We start from the raw sequence: 19,522 nt of genomic DNA, 5'->3' as shown, positions 1-19,522 counted from the left end.
ACCGGGGGGAGAACGTACAAGCCGAATGGAGGCGATTAGGGTTTCAGAGAGAGAGCGGAAAATTTCTCAGATCTAGAGCAAGAATCCTAACATTCAGCAAGTCAGGAGAGAGAGTTGCTGCTCCCGGGAGCTAGAGTCATCGAACGGCTCACGGGAGGAGAGACCATAAGGTGTCGATAGCCATAGATCTACAGATCTGAGGCTCATTAAGTCTGTGTGACTTCTTTGCGGTGCGGTTTCATTAAAAACAGAAGAAAGGCGGTAGCTTTGCAAGCGAACCATGTTTCGAACTCGGAAGAAGAAAGAGGCGTCCTTGGTGGAGGAACTCAAAGAGCTCGAGCTGTTGGAGGAAGGAGAGATGGTGGACATGCCGGATTTGGAGTTTGAGGATCTCATAGAGGAGAACACCATGAGCGTGATAGTGAGGTGCCTCAACCCCTATGTCCACAAAGTTGGGGGCCTCGTGAAAGCTCTGCCACCAATCTGGGGTTTAGAGGACAAAGTCAAGGGCAGAGGAGTTGGTGATGACAAAGTCCAGTTCATCTTCGAAGCGGAGAGCGACCTACAACATGTCCTGACGAAGGGGCCATGGTTTGTTAATGGCTGGATAGTTTCTATGAACAGATGGTCTCCACACCCAGATGAGGAGTTCCTTAAGCGGATCCCATTCTGGATCCGCATTCGAGGGCTCCCAATTCATCGCATGAAACATCAAATGGTGGAGTACCTGATGAAACCACTAGGGAAGGTGGAAAGAATAGAGCTCCATGCTAAGAACTCCAACTCCTTGGAGTATGTAAGAGCATTAGTGTGGATCAGTACGGAGGAGCCAATACAGTTCCGCAGAACAGCTCGATTCAAGTCTGGTGAAACGGTGCCCACAGAGCTGGAATACGAGAAGCTAATAAAAGTGTGCTACACTTGTAAGAGGCTCACTCATGATCAGACTAGATGCAACCTCCAAATACAAGACCATCGAAGTGAGGAAGGGATTAAGCAGAGTAAAGCTCCTGTGGAACCTATGCGTAGACACAGAGGAATCAAGGAGACCCCAAGGAAGGCGAACCCAAAGAGAGGAGCACTCAAAGGAGTGGTTTTTAAAGAGGTAACCCCAAGAGGGGAAGCACGAGGGGAAGCAGGAGGCAAAAGGATGGCTCAATCATCAAGGCAAGACAGTAGAGGAGAGTTGCGTAAAGGAAAAAAGGTGGCTGAAGTTCCACAGCTGGTCTGGCAACAAAAAGGCTCGAGAGGAGTGAGCGGCTACTCAAGAAGCTCCCAGGAATCTACAGCATTATCAAAGGGCTCAGGAGACCAGACGGGTTCAAGAGGTACCTTAGGGAGCTCTGGTGAGGGAGGAACCTCAAAAACAGGACAAGGATCAGACTCTGTCTTCAATAGGTTAAGTGGAATGGAGCTGGGAGAGGATACAGAGGTAACGCTGGAGGATCTTCGTGATAAATTAACTGAAGCTCGATCAGGAGAAAAACAGGAAGGACAATCGAGTAAGGGAAGTCGAAGCCCACCCTCAGTGTTTGAACGTCTTGGAGGTCAGCTTGATCTCACCCCTCGAGAGAAGAGAGTAACAGGAGGAATGGGTAGTTCCAAAAGAAGAAGGATGAGTAGTAGCGATGAAAGGAAATCGAAGAAGATGAGAATAGGCTCTACTGAAAAGACAAATGAGGCTCCATCTGTTTTCTGCCGACTCGGCAGTATGAGTAAAGGGTCGGAGAAGAAGTCAGAGGCTTTGAGCCAGGCGGCTAGTCAAGGGGGCTTCACTACCCCCACTCATTCTGCTCTTGTAGCAGCATCTGTCCCAGACCATTCTGTCCGTAGGATAGCATTGGCAAGTGGAAACAAAAGGAAAGAAGGGTTGAAGGTTAATACCAACCCTTCGAGGTCAATATGAGAATATTGAGTTGGAACTGTCAGGGATTGGGGAATGTCCCGACAGTTCGACATCTACAGGAGATACTTGGTCAGTATTCTCCTGAGATAATATTCCTCAGCGAGACCAAAAGTAGGAGAAGTTATATGGAGTATGTTGTGGAGAAGCTAGGCTTTCAGTATCTGAGATCAGTGGATGCAAAAGGAAAGGGTGGAGGCCTAGCTCTTCTATGGAAACAATCGTGTGAAGTGGAAATCTTGCAAGCAAACAGTAGAGTCATTGATGCGAAGGTTAAATGGCAAGATCACCAATTCCACCTCACTTGTGTATATGGAGACCCAGTGAAGAGTAAAAGAAGTGAAGTCTGGGAAAGATTATCCAGACTAGGCGCAGAGAGACAAGGCCCTTGGATCTTAACTGGAGATTTTAATGAGATGGTAGATCAATCGGAGAAGTCCGGCGGAGCTGAGAGATCAGAAAAAGAAGGCCTAGAATTTCGTCAGCTCCTTAGCAACTGGGGTCTGTGGGACATTAAGCATAAAGGCGATTTCCTATCCTGGGCAGGAAGAAGGATTAATGGTCTGGTACAGTGCCGGCTAGACAGATCAGTGGCAAACCAACAATGGCTCGAGTGCTTCCCACAGGCCACCATCTACTATCTGAAGAGAGTTTGTTCCGATCACAGTCCCATCCTAACCTCCCTGGATGGAATGCAATGGAAGAAAAGAGCAACCTTCAAGTACGATCATCGATGGACAAAGCGAGAAGGCTTCATTGAGGTTGTGAATCAGGGCTGGAAGGCGCAAGGGAATGGACAAGCCAATATTATGGGAAGAATCTCTACCTGTAGGAAAGCCATTTCAGTGTGGAAGAGAAGTGCAAAACCAAGTTCAGCAATGAGAATACAAGAACTCCACTACAAAATCGATGAGGCATCAAGACAAGAACAGTTCAAAAGAGAAGAGCTGGAAAGCATGAGGAAGGAACTGAATGAAGAATACTATAATGAGGAACTGTTCTGGTGGCAGAAGAGTAGGATGAACTGGCTGAGGGCTGGGGATAGAAATACCAAATATTTTCATGCTGTAACCAAAAATCGTAGAGCTCAAAACATGATCAAAAGTTTGATTGATGATATTGGGAATGAATGGTTTGCAGATGAGGATCTTGGTAAAGTGGCTGAGCAGTATTTCAATTTTCTTTTCTCTTCGGAAGATGTAGGAGCGGAGCTAGCAGTGTGGAGTGAGCTACCACCAGTGTTGACCGCTACTCAAAACGAGACACTTATGAAGCCGATCTCAAGAGAGGAAGTCAGAAGAGCTGTGTTTGAAATCAACCCCCATAAATGCCCCGGACCTGACGGCATGAATGGATTCTTTTTCCAACAGTTTTGGGAGACATGCCAGGAGGAGGTTATGGAAATGGTGCAGAGGTTCTTCCAAACTGGAGTGATGGAAGAGGGGGTAAACAACACAAACATATGCCTTATACCCAAGAGCCCGACTGCAAGAAAAATGAGCGAATACCGGCCGATCAGTTTGTGCAACGTGGCATACAAGGTGATATCCAAGCTAATGACAGGGAGACTCAAGCAGGTGATGCCATCATTGATCTCAGAAACACAGGCAGCTTTCGTGGAGGGAAGACTCATATCCGATAACATCTTGGTAGCTCACGAACTGCTTCATGCGTTAAGCTCGGATAACAAGTGTGCCTATGAGTCTATCGCTATCAAGACGGATATCTCCAAGGCCTATGATCGTGTTGAATGGAGATTCCTGGAGAGAACAATGCAAGCGCTAGGATTCAATGAACACTGGATTAAACTCATTATGAGCTGTGTCTCATCGGTGCGATACCAAGTTCTGATCAATGGAACCCCATTTGGGGATATAGTACCATCACGGGGACTCCGACAAGGTGACCCTCTGTCACCCTATCTTTTTGTGATGTGTACAGAGATGCTGGTCCAAATGTTGAAGAGAGCTGAAGAATCAAGATTGATCTCGGGATTAAGGGTAGCGAGAAGAGCCCCTCCGGTCTCCCATCTTTTGTTTGCGGACGATAGCATGCTATATTGTAAGAGCTCAGATGAGGAAATAGACAGGGTAACCCAGCTTCTGCGTAACTATAGCATTGCATCGGGCCAGAGGATTAACTATCAAAAGTCGAGCATCTACTTTGGGAAGCATATCCCACTCCAGAGACGGGAGGAGATCATGATAAAATTAGGGATCGATCAAACCGGGGGGGAAGGCTTTTATCTAGGAGTCCCAGAATCAATGGGTGGTTCACGCGTCTCCATACTGAGCTACTTGAAGGAGAACATGGCTCAGAAAGTACAGGGATGGCAGACTAAATTCCTGTCACCGGGAGGTAAAGAAGTCTTGCTAAAAGCAGTGGCTATGGCACTCCCGACATACACAATGTCCTGCTTTTTGATTCCAAAGACGATATGCAAGCAGATAGTATCCCTAATGGCGGACTTCTGGTGGAAAACAAACAAGGAGTCAAAGGGGATGCACTGGAAAAGTTGGGATCATCTGTGTAAGTCAAAAGATTGCGGAGGACTTGGATTTAAAGATTTGGAAGCTTACAATCTGGCACTCTTAGGCAAACAGCTATGGAGGATGGTCACTAATCCTGATTCATTGATGGCCAAGATCTATAAGAGCAGGTACTTCAAGACATCTGACCCTTTGAATGCAACTCTAGGATCCCGGCCATCCTATGCATGGCGGAGTATCTTTGCGGCTCAAGAGCTAATCAAAAGAGGGGCTAGAGTCATTATCGGCAATGGTCAGAGAACAAAGGTCTGGCAGGATAGATGGATTGGTAAAACTCCGGCAACAATGGTCCAGTCAATGGCATGGAATGGATACTCACGGGAAATGGTAGTGACAGAACAGTTGAAAGTGAGTGACCTCTTGGATTCAAGCTGCAGAACTTGGAATGAAGAGTTACTACAAAGCTTGTTCACTGCAGAGGTACAAGCCCAAATCAGGAAAATAACCCCAGCAGGAAGGAGAAGCGAGGATTCTTATGCTTGGGATTTCACTAAAACAGGCCATTATACGGTGAAGTCAGGCTACTGGGTCCTAGTGAACATCATTGAGGCAGAAAAAGAGCAGAAGGAGGCACTACAGCCGAGCCTTGACGGCCTCTACCAACAAGCATGGCGAGTGAATGCAAGCCCAAAAATACGACACTTCCTATGGCGATGCATTAGCAACTCAATCCCGGTAGCAGCTAATATGGTAAGAAGACATATCGCAAAGGATATGAGTTGCAGCAGATGTGAGTGTCGTGAGGAGGATATAAACCATGTGCTCTTCCAGTGCACTTATGCGAGACTGATATGGGCTCATTCCACAATTCATCCCCCCCCTCATGGTATCTGGTCGGATTCGATCTACACCAACCTCCATTGGGTCTTAAACCAAAAACAAGAGTTCCCAAAGGAAGAGGTGGAAGACGAGTCTGTGCCTTATCTGCTGTGGAGGATTTGGAAGAACCGTAACGAGTTTGTGTTTCAAGGTAAAGACTATGACGCTTATGCTACGGTTCTAAAAGCAAAGGAGGATGCCTTGGAATGGAAAAGTAGAGAAGAGGTACGAAATAAAGAGGTAAAAAAGCCTACAGAAGAGGGCCATGACCGCAAATGGAGAGCGCCACCACCCATGAAGATTAAGTGTAATATTGATGGATCCTGGAAAAAAGAAACATGTGAAGGTGGAGTTGGGTGGGTCGCGAGAGATCAACAAGGCAACCTCCTCTGGGCAGGGGCGAAGAAGCTGTCAAATGCAGGGTCAGTGCTTGAAACTGAGGCTGAAGCTCTCCGGTGGGCCATTCAAACCTTAACCGGATTTGGTTATACAAGTGTGGTGTTTGAGACTGATTCCCTGACTTTAAAGAAGCTAATCTATGGAGAGGAAGAGATGTGGCTGTCTATTAAGCCTATCATGCAGGAGATTAGTTTTTTACTGACAGAAAACAGTGGCTATGGAGTGGAGTTCTATCCTAGGAGTGGTAATAAAGTAGCAGACAGAATAGCGAGGGAGACTACAACGCTCGCGTCCTTTGTCCCTAAGTTGTATTCTGTTGTGCCAGTGTGGTTAAGCTCTTTTGTTGAGGTTGATAAGATCTTGTAAACACTTGAGATTGGTTAATGAAAAGTAAGTTGTTGAGCCAAAAAAAAAAAAAAAGATACTCCACCGTTACTCTAATAATCAGTATAGTAACATTACATATGTTACTCTACAAGACTACAACACGATATACTTGTCTAATGGACCCTCGCAAACCCTTGATAACTAGGTAAATTGATTGGTTTTACGTATAGTTAATCTATAATATTTTTTAGTACGTGGTCCTGACAGAGACTAAGAGCATGATTATTGGTGGGCAGAGACAAAAGCCCTTAGTTTTTTTTTTTTTTTTTTTTGGTCATGAAAACTTAAGGGTACTTAAGAGCCAGCCCTTATCTAAGGGCTTTTCTCTCATTCTTTGTTTCGGTCCCCTCCCCATTTCCTTTAAGGGTTGACCCTAAGGAATGCCAATAATGATGGTCTAAGCAACTCCTTGTCCCTTTCTCCAGTTTCGGTTAACAGTAATCAAGTGCTAGCTGGCTGATGATTAAAGTTTATAACTTTATTAAATAGAATTATATAGTCTATTTCCTGTTTATCGACGCTATTATAGTAGATACTCTACTTGTACCATTTCCTTACTATCAGCCTCTCAGCCTGTCACAAATATTCTTTGACGGTTGAGCTTATATTAAGTTGGGTTCACAAAATTAAATTATAAGAAATTTTCTAAAAGTTGAAATTATAAAGCATGCGGTAGGTATTAGAACATTCATAAACTTGGTCCAAAACCTCATCCTCAGTCCATAATTGGCTAGACACAAAAGCCTCTGGTCGATACATTGTTTTCTTTTGTTAAATCGTTATTGATTCGAATCTTAATCAACACTCAAGAATTTTTTTCGTAATATATCAAATTGTTTGCTAAGATACTTTTTTGGAACACTTTTTTTTGTGGGAAACTGGCTAAGATACTTTTTACTAATACATAACAATTTGCATGGCTTACCGTCTTTCCTTTGTTTTTTTTTTTGTTATCAAACAAACAGACTTATATAGACTCTGCGAACCAAACTGGGAGGTCTGCATCCATGTGAACGACGAAAGACGATTGCTGTCTGGCACTGCGTGCTAAACGATCCGCCTTTGAACACCGTCTTTCCTTTCCTTTGTAACTTTCTAAATACAGTGGGTTGTGTTTTTTTCAGGAGTATCTTATAATATGATGACACCCCTAAGTACTATATATAATTGATTTAAATATCAGTCTGGATTTTTTTTTGACGTCATATTAGTCTGGATAATATCAGGCTATCAGCGAATGAAATATGAATCATAAAATTACACCGATAGTAAAAATAGCGAAGCACAAGAAAAGGCAATTAAATATTTTCATATAAATAAACACAATTCTTTTGTTCCTCTCTTCACCTCTATTTTTTTACAGTCTTTACATATTAGCATCTCTCTATTTCAATGATTTCTCGTAGAGAGAACGAAAGTACAATAAATATCAAGAAATTGCGAGGAACCCGTAGCGTCGTCCTTTTCAAAGCTATGACCTGGGTCTGGGGGACCTCTCTATTTCCATACATCCAACTCTTCAATTCCTGTCAACCTATTTCTGAATTTTAAACATGAATTTAATCCACAAAATAAATCAACTTAGTTTCGATATTTAGACTTGAAGATGGAGATTTAGCTTTTCAACTGTTCATGCCTTAATTAGCGGATCATATAGTTGTTATATGCTCTACTAAACATCAATAGCTGGAATCGTGTAGCTAGAGATTAATGCACAATGGATCATCACATTGATAGTAGTACCAGTATTGTTATAAAACTACTGTTCCTTCATTTGAGAAAACAAAATATATTTATTGTTAGAATACTCACACTAAACTTAAACTTTAAAATTTGTAGATATGTATACAATTACATTAATTTAATAACTTTAGTCTTTAAATATATATTCCTGTCTTGATAAATAAATAAATATATATATATATATATATTTTGAGTAATATATATATATATATATATATATATATATATATATATATATATATATATATATTTATATAAAAATAAATAAATATACAGATTTTTTTAAAATAAATCAACTTATTTAAAAAATAAATCAACTTACATCTTCAGTTGAAAATCAATATACATCTTCAGTTGAAAAATCAATATACATCTTCAGTTTAAATAAATAAATCAATATACATCTTCAGTTCAATTTTATATATATATATATATATATATATATATTTTTTTTATATAAATATATATAAAAAAGAAAAAAAATATTTTTTTTTTCTGTCAGTTTTCTTTAATTAGCTAGGTTTGAGTCTTGACTGGTACGTAATTTATTTTTGGAGCACTAGAATTAGAAAATCATATACAGATTTCACGATCACGGTCAACTTTTACTGTATTCACTGAATGAGAGACTTTAATCTTCTTGCTAGAGTCAATAATCAATCCACTTTGAACCTAAACCCTTAGGGTTTTATATTTGGATAGGTAACTCCACAAAAAATCTTATACTAAATAGAAATGAACCATACTTATCTATTAGATTTTTGTGGTCTAATATCTATGAGACTTGAGTTACTTATTTACTAAAACAATCCTCCTCAAACTAAAAACTACAAACTTTTGTCTTGATACCAATTTGTTGTGACAAACCAAATGTCTTCATGGACCAAATGCTTTACTAAAGACAAATCAAATGTTCTTTGCTATGGCCAAACGTTCTACTAAACCTAAATATACGTCACCAAATATTCAACCCTTTGCTTAGTATGATATATCCGATATTTGAGATAAACCCTCACAGATTTTTTTGGATCCGTTATTTCCTAGAAAGTATCATATTAAGTTGAGTTTAACCATACTTATATATATATTAGTTTTTCTTTAGCCTAATATCTGATATGGTACTTCAATTTCTTAGTTATTTACTCTAACACTTCTTAAAACCTAACAACTTTTAAAATCTCACACAGTCCATTTTGTATTTGTCTTGCTTTTTCTTGTTTTTCTTTTCTTTTCAAAGCAAATAATATGTGATTTTCATTATTTTAAATGCGGAACACTTTGTTAACCAGAAAGGTTATGATCAATAGCCATTTCAGTAGCAAAAGCCTCATAACTACAACCACAGCATCGTCTTAGACCCCGCTACATTCCAAATTTGAACGTAGAGTAAATCATAATATGGCTACAATTGACAAATAACACAAAAACGAATCGAAGTAGTTTATTATGGAATTAAACTAGAATTTTGCAAACCCACATTACAATAGCAGTTGTTTAATGTGCCAGATTAGCTTATGATAATGATGGTGAGTAGGTGTACGTATAGAGAGATATATAAAGCATATGATAATGAGAGAAGGAAAAGATGGGGTTTAGGGTAAGGACCACTTATCAGCTTTCTTGTTTAAATAAATGCCCACTCGCGATCCTCTAATTTGTCGATCACCTGAAACCTTCTTCATCCCATAGAGTCTTCCCATCCTTCAAACGCCAAGGCAAACTCTATACATATATCCTCTCTAATTGTTAATGATCTCAAAGACAAGAATAATTTCTTCTAAAATCAGATATTAACCAGAATAAGAACCATACGCATCTTGCCCCAACCTTTTTTTGGCCACATACACACACATCCAATTTGCACATTTAATTCAATGTATAATTACGTTGTTAACTGAACATACTGAACATGTCTATAAATAGTTTAATCAATAGATTGGGGTATGGCTTGCCTGGCTTTTGCTCGACCCAGAAGGTGTGTATGTGGGCAAGACAAGAAAACGTATCCTTTAGAAAACTAGGGTTTCTCTATTTTTTATAAAGAGAATGTTTAGATTAGTTGCAGGTTTTTGGACCGAGGCGATCTCTAGAGTCACTCGTGTTAAATTAATTAAATCGACCATTATTGATTGTTAAAAAATATGATAATAATACATAAGATCGGTCGCCATCGAAGAGGTAGTGGTGAAGTAGAAGGCGGTCCAATTTTTAAAATTATTTTGCTAACTTAAAATCTTATAAATGAAGAATTGGTGGTGCGATGGTGGCAATAACATGCTCAAGTTGTCAATTTGCCGCCAGAAGTCTAGGGCCTCTCTAGCCAACCTTCTCCTTTAAAAGAAAAAAAAATGAAAATACATAATTAGTCTTTTAAGAATGCATCTACTTGAAAAGTCCATGTGCGAAAAGGAAAAACAATAATAATCTTCAATATATTTTCATAATATTCACAGAATTTGGTTTCATCATCCTTTTTGTACATATTTTCAGTGTTTCTTAACTATGATTTAATGTTAGTTAGCATATAGTACTTAAACTAAAAGTAAAACAAACTATTTAGTGATAGTGAAAGAAAATATGTTAGATTTTTGTTTGTCAGCTCTAATATTTGTTTATTTGGATGAAATATAAATGCAAATATATAAGGACTCGTATATAAGATGGGGTCGGTTTGAATGCATGGTAGGATGGACACAAAGGGATCAACCCGCTCAGGTTGTCTCAACTACGAAGGCCAAAATCACTGTATATTGAATTTGGATGGTTTCACTATAATATATTATAGAACGTAATACTATTACACATTCGTATATTAGTGTATGAACTCCATTGGTGTATATATATAAGGACTCTACAGTAGCTGCGAATGTCACCTTCCCCTATAGCTCCAATCTTATATTCACATTTATTCAATCATTCATTCACTGTTCCAAATCTTACTAGTTATATATATGTATCATATTTGATAAATACATACACACACACGTACACATGTCGGATCATATTTTACAATTAATTGTCATTTAGTTAATTAAAACCATTTTTTAAGAAATAGAAAAACAAATGGGAGGGGACTATAGGGTGGTCCCAATGAATAAAGTGAGGCCCAAAATAAATATGATATAGATGATAAATCCAATAGCCCATTCTCTATCTATATATGTGCTACTCACGTTTAGTCGCTTTCTCATTTGGATCTACACAATTCACAATATTTGCCAACTAAACTTTTTTTTTTTGAACAATTTGCCAAATAAACAAAACCTGTTTATGTTCACTGTTCTTTAGTGTATTGTACAGAGAGACCTCTCGTTACGATTTTATTTTCCCTCTCGTTACGATTTTATTTTATTTTCTTTGGTTTTCTTTTTGTTTGTCTTTTGCATCTTAAGAGAAAAATAGAATTTAAAAGCCCGATATATTTGGGCCTAAAGAGGTTTTAAAGAGCATTACTGAACAACTTACCTAACAACATTTGAGTAATAACTACCGTAGGGGTGGACACGGAGCGGATATCCGGAGTTTTAAGGATATCCATGATCCGATCTATGCTTTGCGAATATTCGATTTTCTGATCCGATTCGATTTGTAACTCTTCAGATATCCGAATTTTTGCCGGATATCCGATTCGATCCGTAAAGTAATAAAAATTAAAAAAATAAATAAAAATAAAAGAAAAAGAAGAAAATCTAAAATAAAACAATATTATTTCATTAATTTTTTTAAAAAAAATTACCTACTTTCAAAATTTTTAATAACTAAATAATTAATTTAGTGAATAAAAATATTATAAAAATTATATAAAGATATAAAAGTATATATATTATATAATTTTATAAACATGTATACATATATATGTATATAACGGATCGGATCGGATATCCGTTTCTAAAAATATTAGTATTTGTGATTTGTTTCATCTTTGACGGATATTGAATTTTAGTATTTGCTTCGATTCGTTAAGTTACGGATATTCAGATTTTTGGATCGAATCGAAACAAATAACGGATCGAATCAAAATTTACGGATATTTTGCCCAGCCCTAATAACCAGTGGATAATCAGAAAGGAAATAAGAAAAAGCAGTTTGTATCAGTTTCAAATTACACAAATCAACAAAATTGCAACATCACAAGAAAAAGAAACGAAAAAAAAAAAATTAACAACACAAAACTTGAAAATTTGAACATATATATGTAACTATGAATATTCAAAATAAAGTCGGAAAATGAATATTCAAAATAATAAATTCCGTAAAATATTTTATTGCAGGGGGATACTGGAAAAGTATTCTTCTTTCCGTATATGTGAAGATAACGTGTTGTTGTTGGTTCATCTCCTCAAGGTATGGAGAATATACTCAGCGTACAGATCCCTATAAATTCATTACACGATTATACATTCATTACTCTATTTTCCAATATTTTATCAAAATTTAGGTTTAGGGGTTTTGAGGAATGTTACATGGAGTACTGGATTGCTTCATGTGCCTTCTCCGATGGCAAGAAATCGTTTACAGCCACCTCCTTGTGCTCGTTCTTCTTGTCTACAAGCATAAGATCCAGTAAAGAAAACATTAGGTATTGTTTATTTTCTTTTTCACAATTTGATCGTTATAAATAAAGAAAAGAAGGTTACAGTCTTCGAAGAAACGGCGGATTTCTGAGAGGCGGTGAGGAGCGAGTTGTTTGATGTCGGTGAAATGTTTGTACTCTGGATCGTCTGCACATACGGCTATGATCTTGTCGTCCATCTCTCCCTGTATGATGAGTACTGTTAGTCATTATTTTCAGGTTTGATTCTTATGCACTCTGTCAATGGCTCTAAAGCTTGTACATTTTAAGCTTTTTAATGTTACGTGAGAAGCAAGGAATGATTTATGGATATTTGTGGTAAGAGATTGAAGAGGAGAGACCTGATCAATCATGGGCATTAATCCAATGGCTCTAGCACGAAGAAAACATCCTGGAAGCACTGGTTCCTACGTACACAAGCTTAAACAGGTTAAAGAACTATAAATGTGGGAAATGGATGATACATTTCCTCTGGTGATTTTGATGTTGTGTACCTGCATGAGGACAAGAACATCAAGAGGATCGTTGTCTTCACACAATGTCCTTGGGATGAATCCGTAGTTGTGAGGATAAACAACCGATGAGTACAAGATTCGATCAACCTGATCGATTGAAACTCAGTGTCATCACCAGAATTGTCGTTTAGAAAAGAAGATCACAATATGTGGATCTCATTTCACTTACCTTAATAAGACCAGTCTTTTTGTCAAGTTCATATTTCACTTTGCTCCCCTTTGTGATCTCAACCACCTGACCAGAGAGGCTCTTGTTAAGACAAAAATAGAAACTAAAAAAAGTTAAGTTATTAGGTATAAGAGACATACCACGTTGAAGACTAATGGAGCTTCAGGACCTGAAAAACAAACAAACAAAAAAAGAACTCATAATTTGTGTGTAGATGTGACTATAAGGGCAATTGAAAGGAAAAAGTGATGTTACCGATCTCAAGGTCGTGCCACGGATGCGCAGCTACAGATCTCCTGGATAGAGTTGAGAGGATCCTCTCGTTCAGCTTTGGAGCAGGACGAGGAGATTGACTTGTTTCCATCGTTTCTTCATATGTTTCTTCACTCATCTGTGCAATCAGCCAATCACATCAAAATCACAAATATGATTCAAAACGCATTGACCCTTTTTAAAGATCTAATAGATCAAGAACCATCAGACGTTAGTATAAATTACCTTTTGATCTTGTTTCGTTTAAAAGGGACAAAAACAAATGTAACTTCTGCAAAAACAGAGCTAGGTTTCATATATATACACGAGAAACCAGAGTTTAATAATAGCATAACGACTTGGTCAAAATCAATATTGATACCAGAGATATTCTTTCTCAGCCTCTTGATTCCATCATTGCTTACAGTTCCATATTTTAATTTAGAAAAAATTGAAAACAAAACATTCAACTTATTTGCATGCACGTTGTTATAATCGTGACTACCAATTGCTACCACGATTTATTTTTTCACAACACGATCTCGTGTTTGGAAACAGATTCCTCATCTATTAACAACATCCAACTATCACATAGTCCTTTTAAGAAATGCTATACAAGCCTTACTACAGGACTTCATCTTTGTGTGTACTTACATCAGTAACTTACGAGCTCTTGTTACCGACTCTTAGAGTATCAACATTGAGGTATCTCATAGAGAGCTAAGCGTTTTGACAATTTGCGGGAATTGTAGTGTTAACCACGCACGTGAAAGATCCGTTTTGGAAAGTCAAAAAACATCATTTAACAAGGTAGAAAGAATTAAAGAAGCGTTTTTAATAAATTGTGTTTACCAAGGATTTGGCCTCACATGTATGATTCTTTTGATTCACTTTCAAGCTTTCCAGATTTGAAGTTTAAAAGGCGTAGGGTACCTTGTAACACAAGAAATAAAACCAATTTTCAAACGGCACTGTATGAGACATCCGTATATAATTTGTGTTTGAAAATGCATAGGCTGAAAGCTACAAGGTACACAATTCTTCTATGAATGTTGGCAAAACTTACAATTTTATTATATCTTTGACTGAATCAGCGAATATGGTTAGTGAGTGATGATGCGAAGCTTCATATTGGTACGATTTATAATATTCATCAGTCTCTTCCTCCAAATGTCATCAAGATTTAGTATTTCCATCCGTACGTAGCTAAATTTTATTGAGTTTTACATTTCTCAATGACTAAACAAGAGCATAGTAGTAGTAAAAAACTGGTTTAAGAGATTAGTTGGATGATGATTCAAAGACGAGGTGACATGAATTTGAAGCTACACTAGACAACTCGTTTAGTATCTCACGTTTCTCTTCCAAGGTTTCGACATCTTCCGGTTCTGTATAGAAAGTTGCTTTCTTCAACCATCTTGCATTCTTTAAAATGTATTTTGCCACTTCTAGCTCTTCTTTTAGTTCCCATGGGTAATTTGTCCACTGGAATGTCACAAGATGGAATAACAAACATTCCGGTACGCATTTTGGACGTTGCTTCCATTCCTCGGCCAATCGGAAAGGGAATATTGGTCTATCGTTATACTCATGTCCCTGAAAAAAATGATATTAGATCTCATCAAAGTACCCTGAAAGTGGAGGAGCTGTATATGAGTAAAAAAAAAACTAATCAAAATTGCTTACGGTGTAAATGAGCTTGAGGATTTGCAATTTAGGAGAATTATCGAGCATGCGCGCAAGTAGATTCGACCACTCAGTTTTACGTGTATTCAGCTCCAAAGATACCAGCTGATAGAAGGTAATACCAGTAGGACACTTGATCTATCCATGATGCCAATATTATTAATTAGTATACAAAACAAGGATGAACAATAAAAAAAAACATCGTACCTTCAAGGGTGAAAAGTCTAAAGAAAGACGTTTGACTGAAGTTAGAGAAGCCAAAATATCCTCATTGTGTACATGGATATCAATTATAACGCCTATGATTTTAGCCTCCACCAGTTCTGTCGCATTCTCAATCAGAAAAAACCCATAATCCTCGCCTGAACTGATGATTCCGCCTAACCATTCAGCCCCCACCCCTTTGATGTTCAAGTATTTCAAAGAAGGGGCGTTTATCACATAGCCTCCACTAACTTTTCCTAGGAAAGTATCTACTATGGTTAGTCTCTGTAATGATGGCACTGCAATAGTGAAAGTCTCTGCATCATAATTGCCCCTTTGGTTCACAGTCAAATCTTCGAGAATAGGGCAGCCACATAAAATGTTGCAAACAGATTCCTCGTCTCTGAATTTCACATTTATAAGGTGCAGCATTTTAAGAGACTTCAAACCGACCCGACAAGGAAAGTCTAAAAGCATAGTACTGAGTTCCAATATTTCCAGTGTGTTATTACAGCTGCAGAAAACACTCGTAAATCTAATCAAGTCGCCCTCATACTTATAATCGAAAAACACGTGCGCCATAGTGAAAGTCTCTGCATCATAATTGTTCCTTCGGTGCACAACCAAATCTTCAAGAATAGGGCAGCCACATAAAAGGTTGCAAATAGATTTGTCATCTTTGAATTCCACATATACAAGGCGCAGCTTTTTAAGGGACCTTAAACTGACCTGACAAAGGAAGTCTAAAAGCAATACCATACTGCTGAGTTCTAATATTTCCAGTGTGTTATTACAGCTAGAGAAAACACTCGGCAATATTCTAATCAAGTTTCCGTCATAGTCTTTATTTAGAAGAAGCTCCAGTACTAATTTACGCACAGGGCGTGCAAATGCAACTCCAATCAATATTTCGATATCATCTGAAGCTTCAGATTCATAAATATTTACCAAATAAAGACTCTCTAGAACCGGAGAGCTACATGAAAGCAAAGACTTGCAGACAATCTCTGAAAATCTATGGCTTTCAGTTTTGTCGTGATAACCAGAAACAAACTTGATGTTTGGCACCATCTTCCAAAGAGATCTCCAACTCTTGGACAAAACACTCGTCGCTGCGACATCTTTTGTTGAAAGTGAAGATAGTATCTGTATAATCAAATCTCTAGGCAACTCACTGATCATGTCCATCACATCTTGGTTTCTCAGATTTTCACCACCGGTTTTGCTGTAAGGATATATTCAATGGTATATATATAGACACGAGTTTTTATCAGGATTTTTTCTTAAATATTAGGGCTGGGTACTTTAATGTGGTGTTTACAACCGCAAAAGAAAAAAATTACCTTTCATATTCCATCGTTGCTGATAACAGATTTATGCCTTCAACTTCCACTACACCAAACGCAATGGCAAACTTTACTAATCGGAATATGACCATAGCGACGATTCTGTTTCAAAAGGTTAACACAAAACCCTAACAAGTACGCGTGGAATATTCTATTGTATTGATATATAAATATATTATATAATTTTTGAAGTTTAGTTATGATCTTTCAAATATATTTCAAAAGGTTAACACAAAACCCTAACAAGTACGCGTGGAATATTCTATTGTACTCACTAACCCCTCTCTCTTTCTCATAGTACTGATTTTAACTTGTTTTCAGATTAGTTTATATAAAGAGCTGAAGCAGAAACTTTTAAAAGCCAGTTGAGCAGAGAGAATTTCAAATTTTCCTTCTGATTCATCACAAGGATAACTCTATAACCAATTTTATTACTTGAATGTTTCATCAAATATTGATCAATCATCTGCCTATTTGCTCACAATTGAAGGCTATACAAGATTTGTTTTATACCACGGAGTCTTGCGTGACTATGTGCTTCACGGTTATACATTTTTATGTATATCTGTTTGCTTGCTTGCTTGCAGGGAAAAAATAATCATATACACGCACTCATTTTTCATTTATTCTGTTTGTGGGCTTGCAGACTTCAGAGACAAATTGCGCTAACAGAGACAAATGTCCATGAATGTTTTTGATGGCACAAGATTGAAGGTCTATTTTTCTTTTGTTTTCTACTTTTGGACAGAGCATGTAGCAGATTAACAATGAAATCAGATTATTTGAACTGCTGTTGAGGCTAGTTTTATACTTCTTGATTTAGTCAGGAGAGACATAGATAGATAGTAGTAATGAGCAGATATAATATTAGCTGGAGAAATAATGAGCTAAGAGTTTGTATAGATAGAGAATGTAATCGTTTTGTCTAGTCTTTATGTTTGTTAATGTACACATGTTCCATAGTTTGTGTCTTCAGAGAGAAGGATGTTAACTCAGGGGAGAGAGAGAGCAACAACTTCTGCCTTGTTCAATTAAAAAAAGAATTTAAGAGATAATTAATTGGATGATTCAAAGACGAGGTTACATGAATTTGAAGCCCTAACTACACTAGCCAACTCGTTGAGCATCTCATGTTTCTCTTCCAACGTTTGCAGATTTTGCAGTTGTATGGGTTCTGTGTAGAAGGTTGCTTTCTTCAACCGTCTTGCGTTCTTTAAAATGTATGTTGCCACGTCTTTATCATCTTTACGATCCCATATGTATCTTTTCCACACAAGTGTTTCAAGATGGAACAACAAACATTCTGGCACACATTTAGGACGTTGCTCCCACTCCCCCCACGAAGAACCGGAAACTTTTATGTCATAACAATATGCCTAGGATCCAATGCAATAAAAAGAAGTATATGGTATTAGATCTCATCAAAAATACCTAAAATTGGAGCTATGACAGCTGAAAATAAGCTAATTAAATTGCTTACGTCGATGATGAGCTTGAGGATTTGCAATTTAGGAGAACTATCGAGCATGTAGGCAAGTAGATTCGACCATCCTCTTTTACTTGTATTCAGCTCCAAAGATACCAAATGATAGAAGTTAATACCTGTAGGACATTTGATCTGTGCAGGATGAAACATTAGTAAATAGAAAATAATAATTGATGTTAGGCCGAAAGAAAATTCAACCTTAAATCGTATATCTGTAAGGTCGAAAAATCCAAGGAAAGACGTTTGGCTGAAGTTAAAGAGACCAGAATGTTCTCGTTGTGTACATGTATACCAATATAGCCAATTATGATTTTGGTCTCCACCAGTTCTGGCGCATTCTCAATCAGACAAAATCCATACCGATTGATGACTAGTGGCTTAAATAGACGTAGCCATCTAACCTCCCCAGCTGTGATGTTCAAGCATTTCAAAGAAGGGGCGTTTATCACATAGCCTTCTCTAACTTTTCCTAGGAAGGTATCGACTATGGTTAGTCTCTGTAATGATGGCACCGCAATAGTGAAAGTCTCTGCATCACAAATTCCCCTTCGGTGCACAACCAATTCTTCGAGAATAGGGCAGCCACATAAAAGGTTGCAAACAGATTCCTCATCTTTGAATTTCACATATATAAGACGCAGCTTTTTAAGGGACTTCAAACCGACCCGAGAAGGAAAGTCCAACAATAACATACCACTGAGTTCCAATATTCCCAGTGTGTTATTACAGCTACAGAAAACACTCGGAAATCTAATCAAGCCTCCTTCGTACTCATCATCCAATTGCAACTCCAGTACTAAATTACGTACATGCGTGCAAATGCGATTCGCATCCACATGTCTATATCATCTGAAGCTTCAGATTCATATATATTTACCAAATAGAGACTCTCTAGAACCGAAGAGCTACATGAAAGCAAAGACTTGCAAACAATCTCTGAAAAGAAACTATGGCTTTCAGTTTTGTCATGATCATAACCAAAATCAAACTTGATGTTTGGCACCATCTTCCAAAGAGATCTCCAATTCTTAGACAAAACACTCGTCGCTGTGACATCTTTTATTGAAAGTGAAGATAGTATCTGTATAATCAAACCTCTAGGCAACTCACTGATCCTGTCCATGACTTCTTCGTTTCTCAAACTTTCACCACCAGTTTTGCTGTAAGGATATATTGAAACGTATATATATATATATATAGATAAGAGTTTTAATTAGGACGTGTTCTTAAATATTAGGGTTGGGTGTCTACAAACGCAAAAAAAAAGGATCCAAATCAAAAGATAAAGTAACCATTAACTAAACTAAGAAACTCCACGTACCATTCATGTTCCATCGCAATGACAAGCTTTACTAATCGGAAGCTCAGATCTGGCGACGATTCTGTTTCAAAAGGTTAACACAAAACCCTAACAAGTATATTAGTAGTAGTCCGGTTTATTATGGTTATTGAGAATTGGTTAAGTTTCCTTTTGCTTAACCGGTTTATATA

General features: G+C 37.8%; 3 protein-coding genes, 1 long non-coding RNA gene and 1 pseudogene across 4 annotated transcripts; 2 read left to right on the top strand and 3 right to left on the bottom strand.

Annotated features, from left to right (window-relative positions):
- Positions 1-280: 280 nt before the first annotated feature.
- Positions 281-6,036, top strand: LOC130511371 (uncharacterized). The gene is made up of 2 exons (XM_057008329.1): positions 281-1,876; positions 1,930-6,036. The coding sequence occupies exons 1-2, from the start codon at positions 281-283 to the stop codon at positions 6,034-6,036; spliced, it is 5,703 nt and encodes a 1,900-aa protein (XP_056864309.1).
- A 5,840-nt stretch (positions 6,037-11,876) lies between these two features.
- Positions 11,877-13,592, bottom strand: LOC108852592 (soluble inorganic pyrophosphatase 3). Its single transcript, XM_018626092.2, has 9 exons — positions 13,556-13,592; positions 13,313-13,448; positions 13,198-13,226; positions 13,058-13,123; positions 12,868-12,975; positions 12,715-12,780; positions 12,438-12,558; positions 12,264-12,345; positions 11,877-12,174 (listed from the first exon to the last, which is right to left on the bottom strand). Exons 2-9 carry the CDS (start codon positions 13,446-13,448, stop codon positions 12,132-12,134), a joined length of 651 nt encoding a protein of 216 aa, XP_018481594.1. The 5' UTR covers positions 13,556-13,592; the 3' UTR covers positions 11,877-12,131.
- On the top strand, positions 12,226-12,870 carry LOC130510646 (uncharacterized). Its single transcript, XR_008944352.1, has 3 exons — positions 12,226-12,379; positions 12,440-12,592; positions 12,697-12,870. It is a non-coding gene; the product is annotated as an uncharacterized LOC130510646 (long non-coding RNA).
- Positions 13,593-14,590: 998 nt separating the features above from the next.
- LOC108835115 (FBD-associated F-box protein At3g49020-like) lies at positions 14,591-16,637 on the bottom strand. Its single transcript, XM_018608410.2, has 4 exons — positions 16,543-16,637; positions 15,203-16,424; positions 14,996-15,133; positions 14,591-14,905 (listed from the first exon to the last, which is right to left on the bottom strand). The coding sequence occupies exons 1-4, from the start codon at positions 16,635-16,637 to the stop codon at positions 14,591-14,593; spliced, it is 1,770 nt and encodes a 589-aa protein (XP_018463912.2).
- Positions 16,638-17,600: 963 nt separating this feature from the next.
- Positions 17,601-19,366, bottom strand: LOC108852713 (FBD-associated F-box protein At3g49020-like; annotated as a pseudogene).
- Between the last annotated feature and the right edge of the window lie 156 nt (positions 19,367-19,522).

The sequence above is a fragment of the Raphanus sativus genome, chromosome 4 (genome assembly GCF_000801105.2).
Source record: "Raphanus sativus cultivar WK10039 chromosome 4, ASM80110v3, whole genome shotgun sequence".
Taxonomy (NCBI): Eukaryota; Viridiplantae; Streptophyta; class Magnoliopsida; order Brassicales; family Brassicaceae; genus Raphanus; species Raphanus sativus.
The sequence above is the reverse complement of the archived record's forward strand: the minus strand, read 5'-3'. Positions and strand labels throughout refer to the sequence as shown.